Source organism: Salvelinus alpinus, chromosome 38 (genome assembly GCF_045679555.1).
Source record: "Salvelinus alpinus chromosome 38, SLU_Salpinus.1, whole genome shotgun sequence".
In the NCBI taxonomy this organism is placed as follows: domain Eukaryota; kingdom Metazoa; phylum Chordata; class Actinopteri; order Salmoniformes; family Salmonidae; genus Salvelinus; species Salvelinus alpinus.
Genome location: NC_092123.1, coordinates 9,630,248 through 9,645,376, shown reverse-complemented (window position 1 = coordinate 9,645,376; position 15,129 = coordinate 9,630,248). Strand labels below are relative to the sequence as shown.

At 42.2% G+C, this 15,129-nt stretch overlaps 1 protein-coding gene across 6 annotated transcripts in view; it reads right to left on the bottom strand.

Annotated features, from left to right (window-relative positions):
- LOC139566504 (activin receptor type-2A-like) overlaps positions 1-2,723 on the bottom strand; it is a 42,364-nt gene extending 39,641 nt beyond the window's left edge. Inside the window, exons 1-2 of one of the 6 annotated variants that reach the window (XM_071387789.1) lie at positions 1,960-2,720; positions 1,207-1,351 (exon numbers count right to left, since the gene is read on the bottom strand). In XM_071387789.1, coding sequence (XP_071243890.1) covers positions 1,207-1,261 — 55 coding nt within the window. In that variant the 5' untranslated portion in view covers positions 1,262-1,351; positions 1,960-2,720. Of the gene's footprint in view, positions 1-1,206 lie in introns of all 6 variants that reach the window. The other 5 variants (XM_071387790.1, XM_071387792.1, XM_071387793.1 and 2 more) reach the window with 5 other exon arrangements.
- Positions 2,724-15,129: the final 12,406 nt, after the last annotated feature.

Sequence of the window (15,129 nt, the reverse complement as noted above, 5' to 3'; positions counted from 1 at the left end):
GAATGGAACTTTACAATTCCCAATTTAAAAATATATATATTTGGTATTGCTTTATTAAATTGTTACAACCTCCCAGTTCTGCATAAAACATAATATGAACATTTTACTTTAAATGAATGAGCTTAACATGCTGTATCTCTCACATTATGTACATACTAATTAGCATATTACGTATATACCTTGCATAAAGTAGTATAAAAAGTTGCATTCTAATGTCATAAATTGGTTCATATTGTTACACAATCTCAGTTTTTCATAAAGCAGGATCATTTGTTAATATGACCAACCTACCTTAAAATATTGGTCTTATGTTACTCTATTATGTACGCCATACTTCTCCATTTGCATATTAAGTGCTACATTTGCATAATATTGCATTTTAATTTAATACAATTTGCTTGAATCATCTCTGTTCTACACCAGCCCTAAAAATGTCATAACAATATGACCACCCTATCTTATTGGGGAAAAAACAACATGTTGAATGTAAGGATACAGACAGGCGATTTAGTGCCATTATTGACTAGGGATTAACATTGACCAGTCCACAACCTTTCGACCTTTTCCAATCACTTGAAAATAAGATCCTAAAAATCCTAAAAGTCCTATCCTCATGAAATAAAGTGTTGCGTTTTCCTGAGAAGCTTCTATATGACATAGAATACAAAGTATAACACAATAACCACAGTTAACACTCCACAAATTGGTAGATTGCCTCGTATGTGATTTACGGCTAGTTCCCCTCAGATGACAGCACCATGGATGCTTCTTCATGTTTTGTTTTGTTAGTGGTCTTGGTGCACTGGAAATGTAATGCTGCACACACTGAGGAAAAGGCATATTCCAGGTATATCCACACACAGTGATTCCTCTTACATTATGAATCAAGAGATACCTTCCCACTAATACAAGGCCCTGACTGAGAAGACACCCAAGTGCATTAAAGTATTCAATCACTACTACCGATGTTGCACAGCCTGTTTGCCATGCAACAAATTGCCTTTTTACATTACAGCATACTTGTTAGTGAGAAAGACAAACCAATCGGATCTCTGTTCAAGCAAAGTGTAATAAACTTTAAAACGAGGCAAGTGTCACTGTCAAAGGCCAAGGCGCATTTTATCATTGACTGTGTATAGTAGTACAGTATTTCTAACACAACCATACATACAAAGCCAGTTATTGTACCAACAGATATCCACCCACCTGAGGAAAACGAGATGAGAAAAACAGCAAACGCCAGCTCGCTAGCGGCTCCCATTTTCAATCCAATTGAAATCCTTTTATTTCCGTGAAATAAACACAACACACAGCTGCAAAGGTTTGCTCCTCCACTGTGTGTTATGAAGGTCTGTGCAACAAACAAAAAAGACTAACGTAACTAGCCAGCTAGTTTGCAAGCTAGTATTGTCAACAACATAGTGTGGTATTGACACTGACTTTCCAGCTGACAGGTGTTTGTTGAGTAGACCCACTCCAAAATATCCACTGGCCAGCCAAGAGGCTTGCTACTACGTTACACAGTTGAAGGTCCTGACGAATTATGTCCACAAATATGGAAGAGGTGATACTTGTGTAGCTAGCTAGAGACTACCAAATGGTTAAAACCATAGCTATTGACTGACTTGTTGCAGGTTGGTCTAACGATCCATCTAACGTTAGTTAGCATGTTACAGTACTACTAGTAGCTAGCAATATTACTAACGATTTCCAATTGTTTAACATTGTTATTTTACCTAATTAGACTAAACCAGGTAAATTTAGCAACAATGCCATGGAACATAGCTAATTAACCCTCAATCTTAAAATGTGTACGTTAGTTAGCATCAGGTAGTTTAAAGTACTTCGTTTGCGAGTTATCATAAATTATCTAACGTTAGCTAGCTAAATAAGACGTTTAATACACCACATGTCGTGGACTAACGTTATATTTGATACATCTAATTTCTTGGTCCTCACAACGCTGTCTTCACCTTCCAAAATGTAACGTTAACGTTATGCTAGCGCATAATCCGATTCCAAACAGAAACATTGTATTTTCCCTTCCCAATGGATTGCAACGTGTTCTGTCCGTTGACTTTTGCGAGCTAGTTATGCATACGGTAAAAGCTGGCAACCAGTGTCTGTAAAAATCGTATCCAATTGCAGCTTTGGAGCAACCAAGATTTAATCAGAAACGTCGTTGGGAAACACACATGAGATCAACAGTTAATTCGTTTTGTCAACACGCTGCTGTCAAATCATGAGCGTATCCAAGACAAGAACGGCAGTACAGCATTTTCCCAAGCGTGCAGTATCCTCAACGTTTTCCTCTTCTGTGACCAGTGCCACAGTTTCAAGATGGCGTTTGGTGAGGATTGTCTTTGTTTTTTTCTTTACTCCACCCTCAGACCCCTCCCCTCGGTTTACTTGAACCCCGTCTTGTCAAATCGAAAGCGAGCTCGGGCAGCCTAAAGATGACTGGAATCCAATCAGAGAGGAAGAGAACCGTTCATATTTGGGATACATCTCAATAGCCTCGTTGATTCCTCCTTTTATGTCCTCTCCTTCATCTGCTCTGATCGGAAAACATTTGATAAGTGAAATAAATATGATGTATTCTTAAAGGAAGTTGTTTTACCTGTCCTGTTCAGTTTCAGATCAACCCATGAAGGAAGAGAGTCAATGTCAAAAAGCAATATACCCCCTAGCTGACTAAACTAAACTCCATGAAGCAATTTTCCCAGTAAGCAAAATATGTCGAAAATATGTCTTAGATGTATTTTCCAGATGTCGACGTCAGGTGCGTTTTAGGTGCAGAATGAAAAGTGAAAGACGTATTTTCCCGGATGTAACAAATACGTATTTTCCAGATGTTGAAAATACATATTTAACAGACTTCGGAAATACCTATTTTCCAGATATCGAAAATACGCCTTTTCTAAACATCGCAAATACGTATTTTGTGGACGTTAAAAATACATATATCCTGGATGTGAAAATACATATTTTACGGACATAGAAAATACGTATTTTACAGATACATATTTTACGGATGTTGAAATCAGGTGCATTTTACGTGCTGAATGAAAGGTGAAAATAGATATTGATTCTATGGCCAAATTTCAACTGCACATACAGTACCAGTCAAAGTTTGGACACACCTACTCATTCAATGGTTTTTCTTTATTTTTACTATTTTCTACATTGTAGAATAATAGTGAAGACATCAACACTATGAAATAACACATGGAATCATGTACTAACCATAGAACTGTTCAACGAATCAAAAATATATATATATTTGAGATTCTTCAAAGCAGCCACCCTTTGCCTTGATGACAGCTTTGCACACTCTTGGCATTCTCTCAACCAGCTTCATGAGATAGTCACCTGGAATGCATTTTAATTAACAGATGTGCCTTGTTAACAGTTAATTTAAGGAGTTTCTTTCCTTCTTAATGTGTTTGAGCCAATCGGTTGTGTTGTGACAAGGTAGGGGTGGTATACAGAAGATAGCCCTATTTGGTAAAAGACCAAGTCCATATTATGGCAAGAACAGCTCAAATGAGCAAAGAGAAACAACAGTCCATCGTTACTTTAAGACATGAAGATCAGTCAATCCAGAAGATTTCAAGAACTTTCTCCAAGTGCAGTTACAAAAACCATCAAGCGCTATGATGAAACTGGCTCTCATGAGGACCGCCACAGGAAAGAAAGACCCAGAGTTACCTCTGCTGCAGAGGATAAGTTCATTAGAGTTACCAGCCTCAGACAAATAAATGCTTCACGTAGTTCAAGTAACAGACACATCTCAACATCAACTGTTCAGAGGAGGCTGCGTGAATCAGGCCTTCATGGTCGAATTGCTGGAAAGAAACCACTACTAAAGGACACCAACAAGAAGAAGAGGCTTGCTTTGGCCAAGAAACATCAGCAATGGACATTAGACCAGTGGCAATCTGTCCTTTGGTCTGATGAGTCCAAATCTGAGATTTTTGGTTCCAACCGCCATGTCTTTGTGAGATGCAGAGTGGGTGAATGGATGATCTCCACATGTGTGGTTCCCACCGACCACATCATTCTGCAGCGATACACAATCCCATCTGGTTTGCGCTTAGTGGGACTATCATTTGTTTTTCAACAGGACAATGACCCAACATACCTCCATGCCGTGTAAGGGCTATTTGACCAAGAAGGAGAGTGATGGAGTGCTGCATCAGATGACCTGGCCTCCACAATCACCCGACCTCAACCCAATTGAGATGGTTTGGGATGAGTTGGACCGCGGAGTGAAGGAAAAGCAGCCACCAAGTGCTCAACATACACTACCGTTCAAAAGTTTGGGGTCACTTAGAAATGTCCTTGTTTTCCATGAATAGGAAATATAGTCAAGACATGGACAAGGTTATAAATAATGATTTTTAATTGAAATAATAATTGTGTCCTTCAAACTTTGCTTTCGTCAAATAATCCTCCATTTGCAGCAATTACAGCCTTGCAGACTTTTGGCATTCTGGTTGTCAATTTGTTGAGGTAATCTGAAGAGATTTCACCCCATGCTTCCTGAAGCATCTCCCACAAGTTGGATTGGCTTGATGGGCACTTCTTACGCACCATACAGTCAAGCTGCTCCCACAACAGTTCAATAGGGTTGAGATCCGGTGACTGTGCTGGCCACTCCATTATAGACAGGATACCAGCTGTCTGCTTCTTCCCTAAATAGTTCATGGTTTGGAGCTGTGATTTGGGTCATTGTCCTGTTGTAGGAGGAAATTGGCTCCAATTAAGCGCCGTCCACAGGGTACGGCATGGTGTTGCAAACTGAGTGATAGCCTTCCTTCTTCAAGATCCCTTTTCCCTGTACAAATCTCCCACTTTACCACCACCAAAGCACCCCCAAACCATCACATTGCCTCCACCATGCTTGACAGATGGCGTCAAGTACTCCTCCAGCATCTTTTCATTTTTCTGTCTCACGAATGTTCTTCTTTGTGATCCGAACACTTGAAACTTAGATTCGTCTGTCCATAAAACTTTTTTTCCCAATCTTCCTATGTCTAGTGTCTGTGTTCTTTTGCCCATCTTTTCTTTTTATTGGCCAGTCTGAGATATGGCTTTTTCTTTGCAACTCTGCCTAGAAGGCCAGCATCCTGGACTCGCCTCTTCACTGTTGACGTTGAGACTGGTGTTTTGCGGGTACTATTTAATGAAGCTGCCAGTTGAGGACTTGTGAGGTGTCTTCTCAAACTAGACACTAATGTACTTGTCCTCTTGCTCAGTTGTGCACCGGGGCCCCCACTCCTCTTTCTATTCTGGTTAGAGCCAGTTTGCGCTGTTCTGTGAAGGGAATAGTACACAGCGTTGTACAAGATCTTCAGTTTCTTGGCAATTTCTCGCATGCAATAACCTTCATTTCTCAGAACAAGAATAGACTGATAAGTTTTAGAAGAAAGTCTTTGTTTCTGGCCATTTTGAGCCTGTAATCGAACCCACAAATGATAATGCTCCAGATTCTCAACTAGTCTAAAGAAGGCCAGTTTTATTGCTTCTTTAATCAGGATAACAGTTTTAAGCTGTGCTAACATAATTGCAAAAGGGTTTTCTAATGATAAATTAGCCTTTTAAAATGATAAACTTGGATTAGCTAACACAACGTGCCATCGGAACACAGGAGACATTCCATAAAAAATTTGCAGTTTCCAGCTACAATAGTCATTTACAACATTAACAATGTCTACACTGTATTTCTGATCAATTTGATGTTATTTAAATGGACAAAAATTTGGATTTTTTTCAAAAACAAGGACATTTCTGACTGTTGGAAAAATATTCCAGGTGAAGCTGGTTGAGAGAATGCCAAGAGTGTGCAACGCTGTAATCAAGGTTGCTACTTTGAGGAATCCACTCCGCTCTCAAATAGTACACATTTACCCGGTGCAGACCAGATCCATATCTGAATGAATCAAAAACGTCTAGGCTTGAACATCACAGTATAGTACTGCAAAGTTTAGTACAGTAAAACACAGTAGAGTACAGCACAGTTCGGTACATATGGTACGGTTCAGGACATCAGAGTTTTTTTTCAGTAAACTACAGTATAGTACAGTAGAGTACGGTGCAATACAGTACGGTGCAATACAATATACTACAGGTTAATTCATTAGAGTACAGTACAGTATAGTTTAATTCAGTAGAGTACAGTACAGTTTACTGTGCTCTACTGTATTATGCTGTACTATACTCTACTTTTCTTTACTGTACTGTGTATTGTACTGTGATGTGCTCTACTGTACTGTATTGTGCTCTGCTGTCTAAACTTGTGAAACATAGATGTCTATGATTGGTTCAGATTTGGTCTACACTTAGGTTGGAAAATGTCTACATTTAGGTTGGAGTCATTAAAACTCGTTTTTCAACCACTCCACAAATTTCTTGTTAACAAACTATAGTTTTGGCAAGTCGGCTAGGTCATCTAATTTTCCCAACAATTGTTTATAGACAGATTATTTCACTTATCATTCACTGTATCACAATTCCAGTGGGTCAGAAGTTTACATACACTAAGTTGACTGTGCCTTTAAATAACTTGGAAAATTCCTGAAAATTATGTCTTGGCTTTAGAAGCTTCTGATAGGCTAATTTACATTATTTGAGTCAATTGGAGGTGTACCTGTGGATGTATTTCAAGGCCGACCTTCAAACTCATGCCCCTCTGCTTGACATCATGGGAAAATCAAAAGAAATCAGCCAAGACCTCAGAAAAAAAATTGTAGACCTCCACAAGTCTGGTTCATCCTTGGGAGCAATTTCCAAACGCCTGAAGGTACCACGTTCATATGTACAAGCAATAGTACCAAAGTATAAACACCATGGGACCACGCAGCCGTCATATCGCTCAGAAAGGAGACGTGTTCTGTCTCCTAGACATGAACGTACTTTGGTGCAAAAAGTGCAAATCAATCCCAGAACAACAGGTTCAAAAGTATCTATATCCACAGTAAAACGAGTCCTATATCGACATAACCTGAAAGCCGTAACGACCATTGTTATGTTTGGAGGAAAATGGGGGAAGCTTGCAAGCCGAAGAACACCATCCCACCGTGAAGCATTGGGGTGGCAGCATCATGTTGTGGGGGTGCTTTGCTGCAGGAGGGACTGGTGCACTTCACAAAATAGATGGCATCATGAGGATGGAAAATTATGTGGATATATTGAAGCAACTTCTCAAGACATCAGTCAGGAAGTTAAAGCTTGGTCACAAATGGGTCATCCAAATGGACAATAATCCCAAGCATACTTCCAAAGTTGTGGCAAAATGTCTTAAGGACAACAAAGTCAAGGTATTGGAGTGGCCATCACAAAGCCCTGACCTCAATCCTATAGAAAATGTGTGGTCAGAACTGAAAAAGCGTGTGCAAGCAAGGAGGCTTACAAACCTCAGGCGAGAAATAGCTCGAGACTTCCTTAGATATCGTGCACCAGCTGTTATTTACAAATATACATAGTCCACCGCCCCTTGTCTTACCAGATGCCGCTGTTCTATCCTGCCGGTGCAGCCTTTAACCAGCCAGCTGTATGTTGATAGTGTCGTCGTTCAGCCACGTCTCGTGAAGCATAAGATATTACAGTTTAATCTTCCGTGTAGGTCATCTATTTTATTGTCCAAAGATTACATGTTTGCTAGCAGAATGGAAGGAAGTGGGGGTTTATTCGATCGCCTATGAATTCTCAGAAGGCAGCCCGCCCTCCGGCCCCTTTTTCTCTGCCTCCTCTTCACGCAAATCACTGGGATCTGGGCCTGTTCCCGAGAAAGCAGTATATCGTTTTTGTCGGCCTCCTCAGACTCGATGAGAATGGGGGTCGTGCTCGGTCCTCTTTTTCCTGTAGTCCACAATTATCTCCTTTGTCTTGGTCACGTTGAGGGAAAGGTTGTTGTCCTGGCACCACACGGCCAGGTCTCTGACCTCCTCCCTATAGGCTGTCTCGTCGTTGTCGGTGATCAGGCCTAACACTGTTGTGTCATCGGCAAACTTAATGATGGTGTTGGAGTTGTGCCTGGCTGTGCAGTAATGAGTGAACAGGGAGTACAGGAGGGGACTGAGCACGCACCCCTGAGGGCCCCATGAGTTGAGGATCAGAGTGGCGGATGTGTTGTTACCTACTCTTGCCACCTGGGGGTGGCCCGTCAGGAAGTCCAGGATCCAGTTGCAGAGGGAGGTGTTTAGTCCCAGGGTCCTTAGCTTATTGATGAGCTTTGAGGGCACTATTGTGTTGAACGCTGAGCTGTAGTCAATGAATAACATTCTCACATAGGTGTTCCTTTTGTCCAGGTGGGAAAGGGCAGTGTGCAGTGCAATAGAGATTGCATCATCTGTGGCGGTATGCAAATTGGAGTTGGTCTAGGGTTTCTGGGATAATGGTGTTGATGTGAGCCATGACCAGCCTTTCGAAGTACTTCATGGCTACAGACGTGAGTGCTAACAATCGGTAGTCATTTAGGCAGGTTACCTTATTGTTCTTGGGCACAGGCACTATGGTGGTCTGCTTAAAACATGTTGGTATTACAGACAGGGAGAGGTTGAAAATGTCAGTGACGACACTTGCCAGTTTGTCTGTGCATGCTCGCAGTACACGTCCTGGTAATCCGTCTGGCCCTGCGGTCTTGTGAATGTTGACCTGTTTAAAGGTCTTACTCACATCTACTGCGGAGAGCGTGATCACACAGTCTTCCAGAACAGCTGGTGCTCTCATGCATGTTTCAGTGTTATTTGCCTAGAAGCGAGCATAGAAGTAGTTTAACACATCTGGAGGCTCGTGTCACTGGGCAGTTCTCGGCTGTGCTTCCCTTTGTAGTCTGTACACCTTCTGAAAATATGAAACATCCTCGAGAGAGACATGCTAAGCCCTGTACTCCCTCCACCTGAAACTCAGTAAAGCCTCCAGTCAAGAAGCCAGCCCCCCAAAACCAATTTTGTTTAAAACCATCTTTCTTTGGCTACATCAATTCACCCAAGGTCAATACTTCAACATTTTAATGATGAAACGCTTACCTCGTAACTATGTTTGTCCTCTGTAGTTGCGTGCCTTTTTTTGTTTGCTGAAATTCATACTTTTTCAATAAACGTGAATCAAATATTACCACAGACTGCTTCCTTGTTGAGATTCAATTGCCACATGCGACACGTTTATTGAAAAAGTATGGATTTCAGCAAACAAAAAAAGGCACGCAAACTACAGAGGAAAAGGCACGCAACTACAAAGAAAGGCATGCAACAATTGATTTTGTACTGATGTTGGGCGAATTGATGTAGTCGGCGCTGAATTCCACAAAGGCTGGTCTCTGCTCCACTTCCTTCACCATGGAGTGGAGTTTAGACAGCTAACTCCCCTGGAGTTGATTGGAAAATCAATGGTAGTGGAGCAAGGAAAGGTGTAGGCCTACCATAAGCAGGATCATGTTCTTTATAATTTCATGATGGTGGACTGGTGGATACTGATATGTGGTGAAAGAAGTCATCAGAGCCAGATGTGCTGTGCTTGCATGAACATTTGTCTCATGATCACAGCCTCCCGAGGCTTATTATAGTGTTCCCATTGTATTTCAAAAAAATATTTTTTGAATCAAATTGTATTTGTCACGTACCCACTTTACAGCAGGTGTAAACAATGCATTGAAATGCTTATTTATTAACATACAGTGTATGTGAGTAATATGGGAAGAGGAAAGGATTGTGTATGACTGAGTTCATTTACCCATAAACCCTGTGTCTCAAGGCAATGAATGTATTTGCCTCCTGCATGTTGGTAGCTGAAGGATTTATCTGACTGCACAAGGTGATCTATCAGGCTAAATTGGTTTTGATGGATTAGGCTATGATTAATGTACATCAGACAACAACATCAGACCCCTCCTCTCTCCCCCACCCCTCTCTTTCCCTCAACACACAAAGGCATCTGCTATGTTGTACCCATTCTACTTGTGTGCTATTGTAACACATAAGGCTCAGTGTTTGGGATAGTTGGAATTCTTTGACGTCAACAGTGATTTGTCATACTGTAGTGTTTTCCTAAGCTACACTGAGGTTGTCATACCTACACAAATATAACACCGCTGTGTCTTAAGTACTTTGTTGCCAGGCAAAATACAGTAGGATTGTGTTGTAGGAGCCCTACAGTAGTCAGTAGAAATACCTTTTTACATGAAGTGTTTGGATTATTATGGATTATTGCTCAAGTGTTTTATTGTTCTGGTTTGAAAGATTCTGACCCAATAGGTCATAGGCACACGCATGCACTTAAACGTGTTCTCACTCCCAATCCCAATCTCTGGCTGCATAAGAGACTGTAATTGGACTAGAGCAGCGTATCCTAATTACATGAGGACTAGTTCTTAGTTAAAAACGCCAAGAGGTCACGCAGGATTTCAACTATGACCTAACCGGGCAGCCATGTCCTCCTGCTGTTACGTAGTATGCTAAGCGTACAATGTGAGGTGAATAGAGTATGGATGTCCTCCTGCCAATGTTACAGCAGGCACTCTGGTTTGAGGACCCCCATTGTACACCTAGAACACTTTCTTTGTCAGTTGTAGTCAAGCAGCAGTCTATATAAATGTATGTCAAGAGCACAACCGGAACCAACCATTTAAGATTTGAAACAATTCCACATGCCAAATGGGCCAACCGCCAAACAAGGCCAGGGATCTTGGCACAGGAGAGATTACAGTATGCCACTAAGATAAATTATCTCCCACCGCTCGCACACACACACTCACAGAAACACACACATTTGTTTTACTATCTTTGTGGGGACCAAACAATTGATTTCCATTCAAAATCCTATTTCCCCTAACCCCTAAACCTATTTTCTTTTATGAACCTTTGGGACTCCCAATCACGGCCAGTTGTGATACAACCTGGATTCGACCAGGGTGTTTGTAGTGACACCTCAAGCACTGAGATGCAGTGCCTTCGACCGGTGCGCCACTCGGGAGCACTCCCTAACCCCTAAAGCCTAACCCTAATTGTAACCCTAAACCTAACCCCTAAGCCTAAAATAGCCTTTTTTCTCATCCCCACTTGTCCAAATATTCCTTGTTTTCATATCTTTGTGAGAACTTCTCCACAAACCTTGGATACTTCTCCTTCCTATAACTTACCAAGTTCACCAACCTCCTGTATTCCAGTTTGGGGATATTGTCTTCCTTTTAAAATAAAAAATGATATGTATTTGAAGGATGAAAAAGGAGGACAGCCTTCAGAGTTGGCTGTTTGTTTATATTTAGGTTTTTGTTAGGGAATGTGAAATTGTTCATACAGCACGGTACTGCTCGGACAAACTGTCTGCATTCCTATTGCTTGCCTAGAGCTTGCTATATAAGCCATGCGTGTGTAATAAAAGTAATCACTTGAGAAGGACACTTGCCAATGTCCTGGCTTGTTAAATTATTTTATCCAAAACATTTAGGGAGAACAAATTAGATTCAGTAGTGTGGAATATAGCACCCCTACAGCTAGTATGAACAGGCCAGTATTCAATAGCGAGATATGGACATTTGATCTGGAAGTAAACTGAATATATATCGCTTAGTTACTGCCTTGTAATGGCCACTGACGACGTTGCTAAATGTTAAAGTCAAAGACAATTGGTGACAGGAAGTCCATTTGGATCAGAAGCAGATTCTAAACAGCTTGATCCATTGACACACCTGATCTTATTCACAGCTGGTAATTGTTGCCACCTGCCTGCAGCTGATCTCTGCCAAAGCCATTACTATCCTATAGTCCCAGGCCCCAGGATAAAATTGTATAGGATTAGATGGAGTACATTGTGTAAGGCTAACAGCCTTACCACATGGCATAGTCAAGTTGTCCTCCTTTCCTCCATCTTTCACATCACAAGTATCGTCTTCTTTTTTCCCCTTTCTTTTTTCTCTTCTTGAGTAGAGGAGCAATGTACGGGAAGGAAGAATAGAATACTGTATCCAATAGGAAAATGTTCTTTGAAATGAAGTACAGGCATAGGCTACATGGCATAGAGATAACATACATCACAAGACATATAGGCTACATCCTACTGGCACCCGGTATGTCCCAATTGGCACCCTATTCTCAACCAAGTGCACTACTTTTGATCAGGGCCAATAGGGTTATATAGGGAATAGGGTGTCATTTGGAACGCAGTATTACCCTCCTCATAATCTCATTAGGAAAGAGAATCTCCTGTAGCGGCATTACACATCCAGCCATTGCATATGATGATGCTAGTTAGTTAGGCTGTTCGTGATTGGCATACTGCAAGTATGTCCTTAAATGTACGTACAGAGCAGGCATGTGCCCCACTTCAGCCTCTCCAGCAAAGAGTGGAGTGGACACTTATGCAGCAACAGTTTTCAGTGAATATCTCGGAGTGATTCTTGAAGGCCTAGTACTCCACTATCTGATTAAGTTGACACATAATAGCTACTTCTATTTCAGCGTCAGAAACAATCATTTTGGTTAGGTTTTCTGATTGATGTTCTGTTGACATCGGGCTTACAGGCTACCTACCATACACAGGAGGTTGGTGGCACCTTAATTGGGGAGGACGGGCTCGTGGTAATGGCTGGAGCAGAATCAGTGGAATGGTATCAAAGACATCAGACACATGGTTTGTGTGTTCCGGCCATTATTATGAGCTGTTCTCCACTCAGCAGCCTCCTGTGATACCATACTACAATACTAGTTAATTCAATTATTTATTTGTGTGCTCTACATGTTTCACACATACATGTCTCACACCTACACCAAGCAAACCATCCAAAACAGTTATTATGGTATTTCTGGGTCTCTCTTTCCCCTATTTGTCAAAGCAGGCAGAATCTGTCTCTCCTCGACACCTGTACTCCATGGCGCTTGACATGAGTGATGGTATCAGTGACAGCTTGGCTCCTCATCCCTGTAAGAGGGGCGGGACTGCATCTGAAACCCAAAGCCTATGTGGATGCTCTCCCAATTTCTGCTTTTATCTGGCACTACTCTCCTCATGTCCTTACATGAACCCAGACACCATCTTTCTCTCTCTCTCTCTCCACCTATCTCTCTCTCTCTCTGCCTCTCTCTCTCCCTCTCCATCTTTCTCGCTCTCTCATTCTCTCTCTCTTTCTCTCTCTCTCTTTATTTATCTCTTTCTCTCTCCCTCCACCTCGCTCTGTCTCTCTCTCTTTTTCTCCCTATCTCTGCTTTCTCTCTTCGTCTCTCTGCTTTCTCTGCTTTCTCTGCTTTCTTTCTATCTTCCTTCCTTCCTTCCTTCCTTCCTTCCTTCCTTCCTTCCTTCCTTCCTTCCTTCCTTCCTTCCTTCCTTCCTTCCTTCCTTCCTTCCTTCCTTCCTTCCTTCCTTCCTTCCTTCCTTCCTTCCTTCCTTCCTTCCTTCCTTCCTTCCTTCCTTCCTTCCTTCCTTCCTTCCTTCCTTCCTCCTCCCACCCCTCTCTGTCCCTCTGTGCAGCAAGGCTTTGATGAACATGCTCAACATTAAAGCTGGCAAGCTCAGCGCTTTTTAAAGCAAAGCACGTATTCGTGTCTCTTTAATCTTAGCCTGCCCAGCATTAGCTACTGTTGCCCCTGTTGCACTCTAGATAGACAGGCAAGACATATTTATTTACCAGGCATTGCCAGGACAGGCAGGGATAAATGATTACAGGCATTATATCTGTATCAATATAAGGCTTTTAAAGTGTTTCGATTACCTAGACTTTTTCCTGGTACAGTGCGAAGATCTTCCCAAAGAATCTGATGACACATTTTTCGCCACAACTAGAGTTTTGAGTCAAGAACGATTTTACTCTTGAAAGCACAAAACTGTTTGTGTGTACACAATTGTGTGAGCATTGGAGCACACTTTCCAAGTTGGCCATTTCTGCACAGGAACTGTCATTTCAACTCACTCCAAAATGTACCAGAAACAAGTTGATAGGGGTCAACGGGTTCTCAGCATCAGTTCATGTCTTCTTCTCGTCTTCATATCTTTATGCTTTCTGTTCCATCGCCATTCATGGCATCAAGGGATTTTACTGTAAGGCCATCCATCAGGTAGACGAAGGCCTACCCACCCATAGGCCTATTCACCTTTTAATTCAACCCATCTTTATTGGAACAAATAAAAATCTTTCTTTTCATATTCCAGGGAGCCACTGAAAGATAATTGCATCTACAGATGAAAGCAATCAATTATTTGAGTTTACATATGGCAATGAAGGTTATTACTCACCAGCCTTTCATGAATTCGTATCCTTGCATATCCTGGCATGTAATTTGAATTCACACATTCACTTTTCTTTCGAAGAACCTTGGGTGTTCATACATGTATAGTGGCAGACTTCTGAAGTTCGTTTTGATACACTAAATGTTAGATAAGCAAACTGTGTGACACTGAATTGAAAAGAGGGTCGAGGGTGCAACAGGTCAGCACCTCAGGAGTAAATGTCAGTTGGCTTTTCATAGCCGATCATTGAGAATATCTCTACCGCTCCTGCTGTCTCTAGAGAGTTAAAAACAGCAGGTCTGGGACAGGTAGCACATCCGGTGAACAGGTCAGGGTTCCATAGCCGCAGGCAGCACGGCCAGGTGGACTGGGGACATCAAGGAGTCATCATGCCAGGTAGTCCTGAGGCATGGTCCTAGGGCTCAGGTCCCCCGAGAGAGAGAAAGAAAGAAAGAGAGAATAAGAGAGAGCATACTTAAATTCACACAGGACACTGGAGAAATACTCCAGATATAACAGATTGACCCTAGTCCCCCGACACATAAACTACTGCAGCATAAATACTGGAGGCTGAGACAGGAGGGGTCAGGAGACACTGTGGCCCCATCCGATGATACCCCCGGACAGGGCCAAACAGGCAGGATATAACCCCACCCACTTTGCCAAAGCACAGCCCCCACACAACTAGAGGGATATCGTCAACCACCAACTTACCATCCTGAGACAAGGCCGAGGGGTCAGGAGGGGTCGAGGGGTGGAGATATTTGTGGCCAGGTGGACTGGGGACATCAAGGAGTCATCATGCCACAAAGATCTCCGCCACGGCACAACCCAAGGGGGGGCGCCAACCCAGACAGGAAGACCACGTCAGTGACTCAACCCACTCAAGTGCCGCACCCCTCCTAGGGA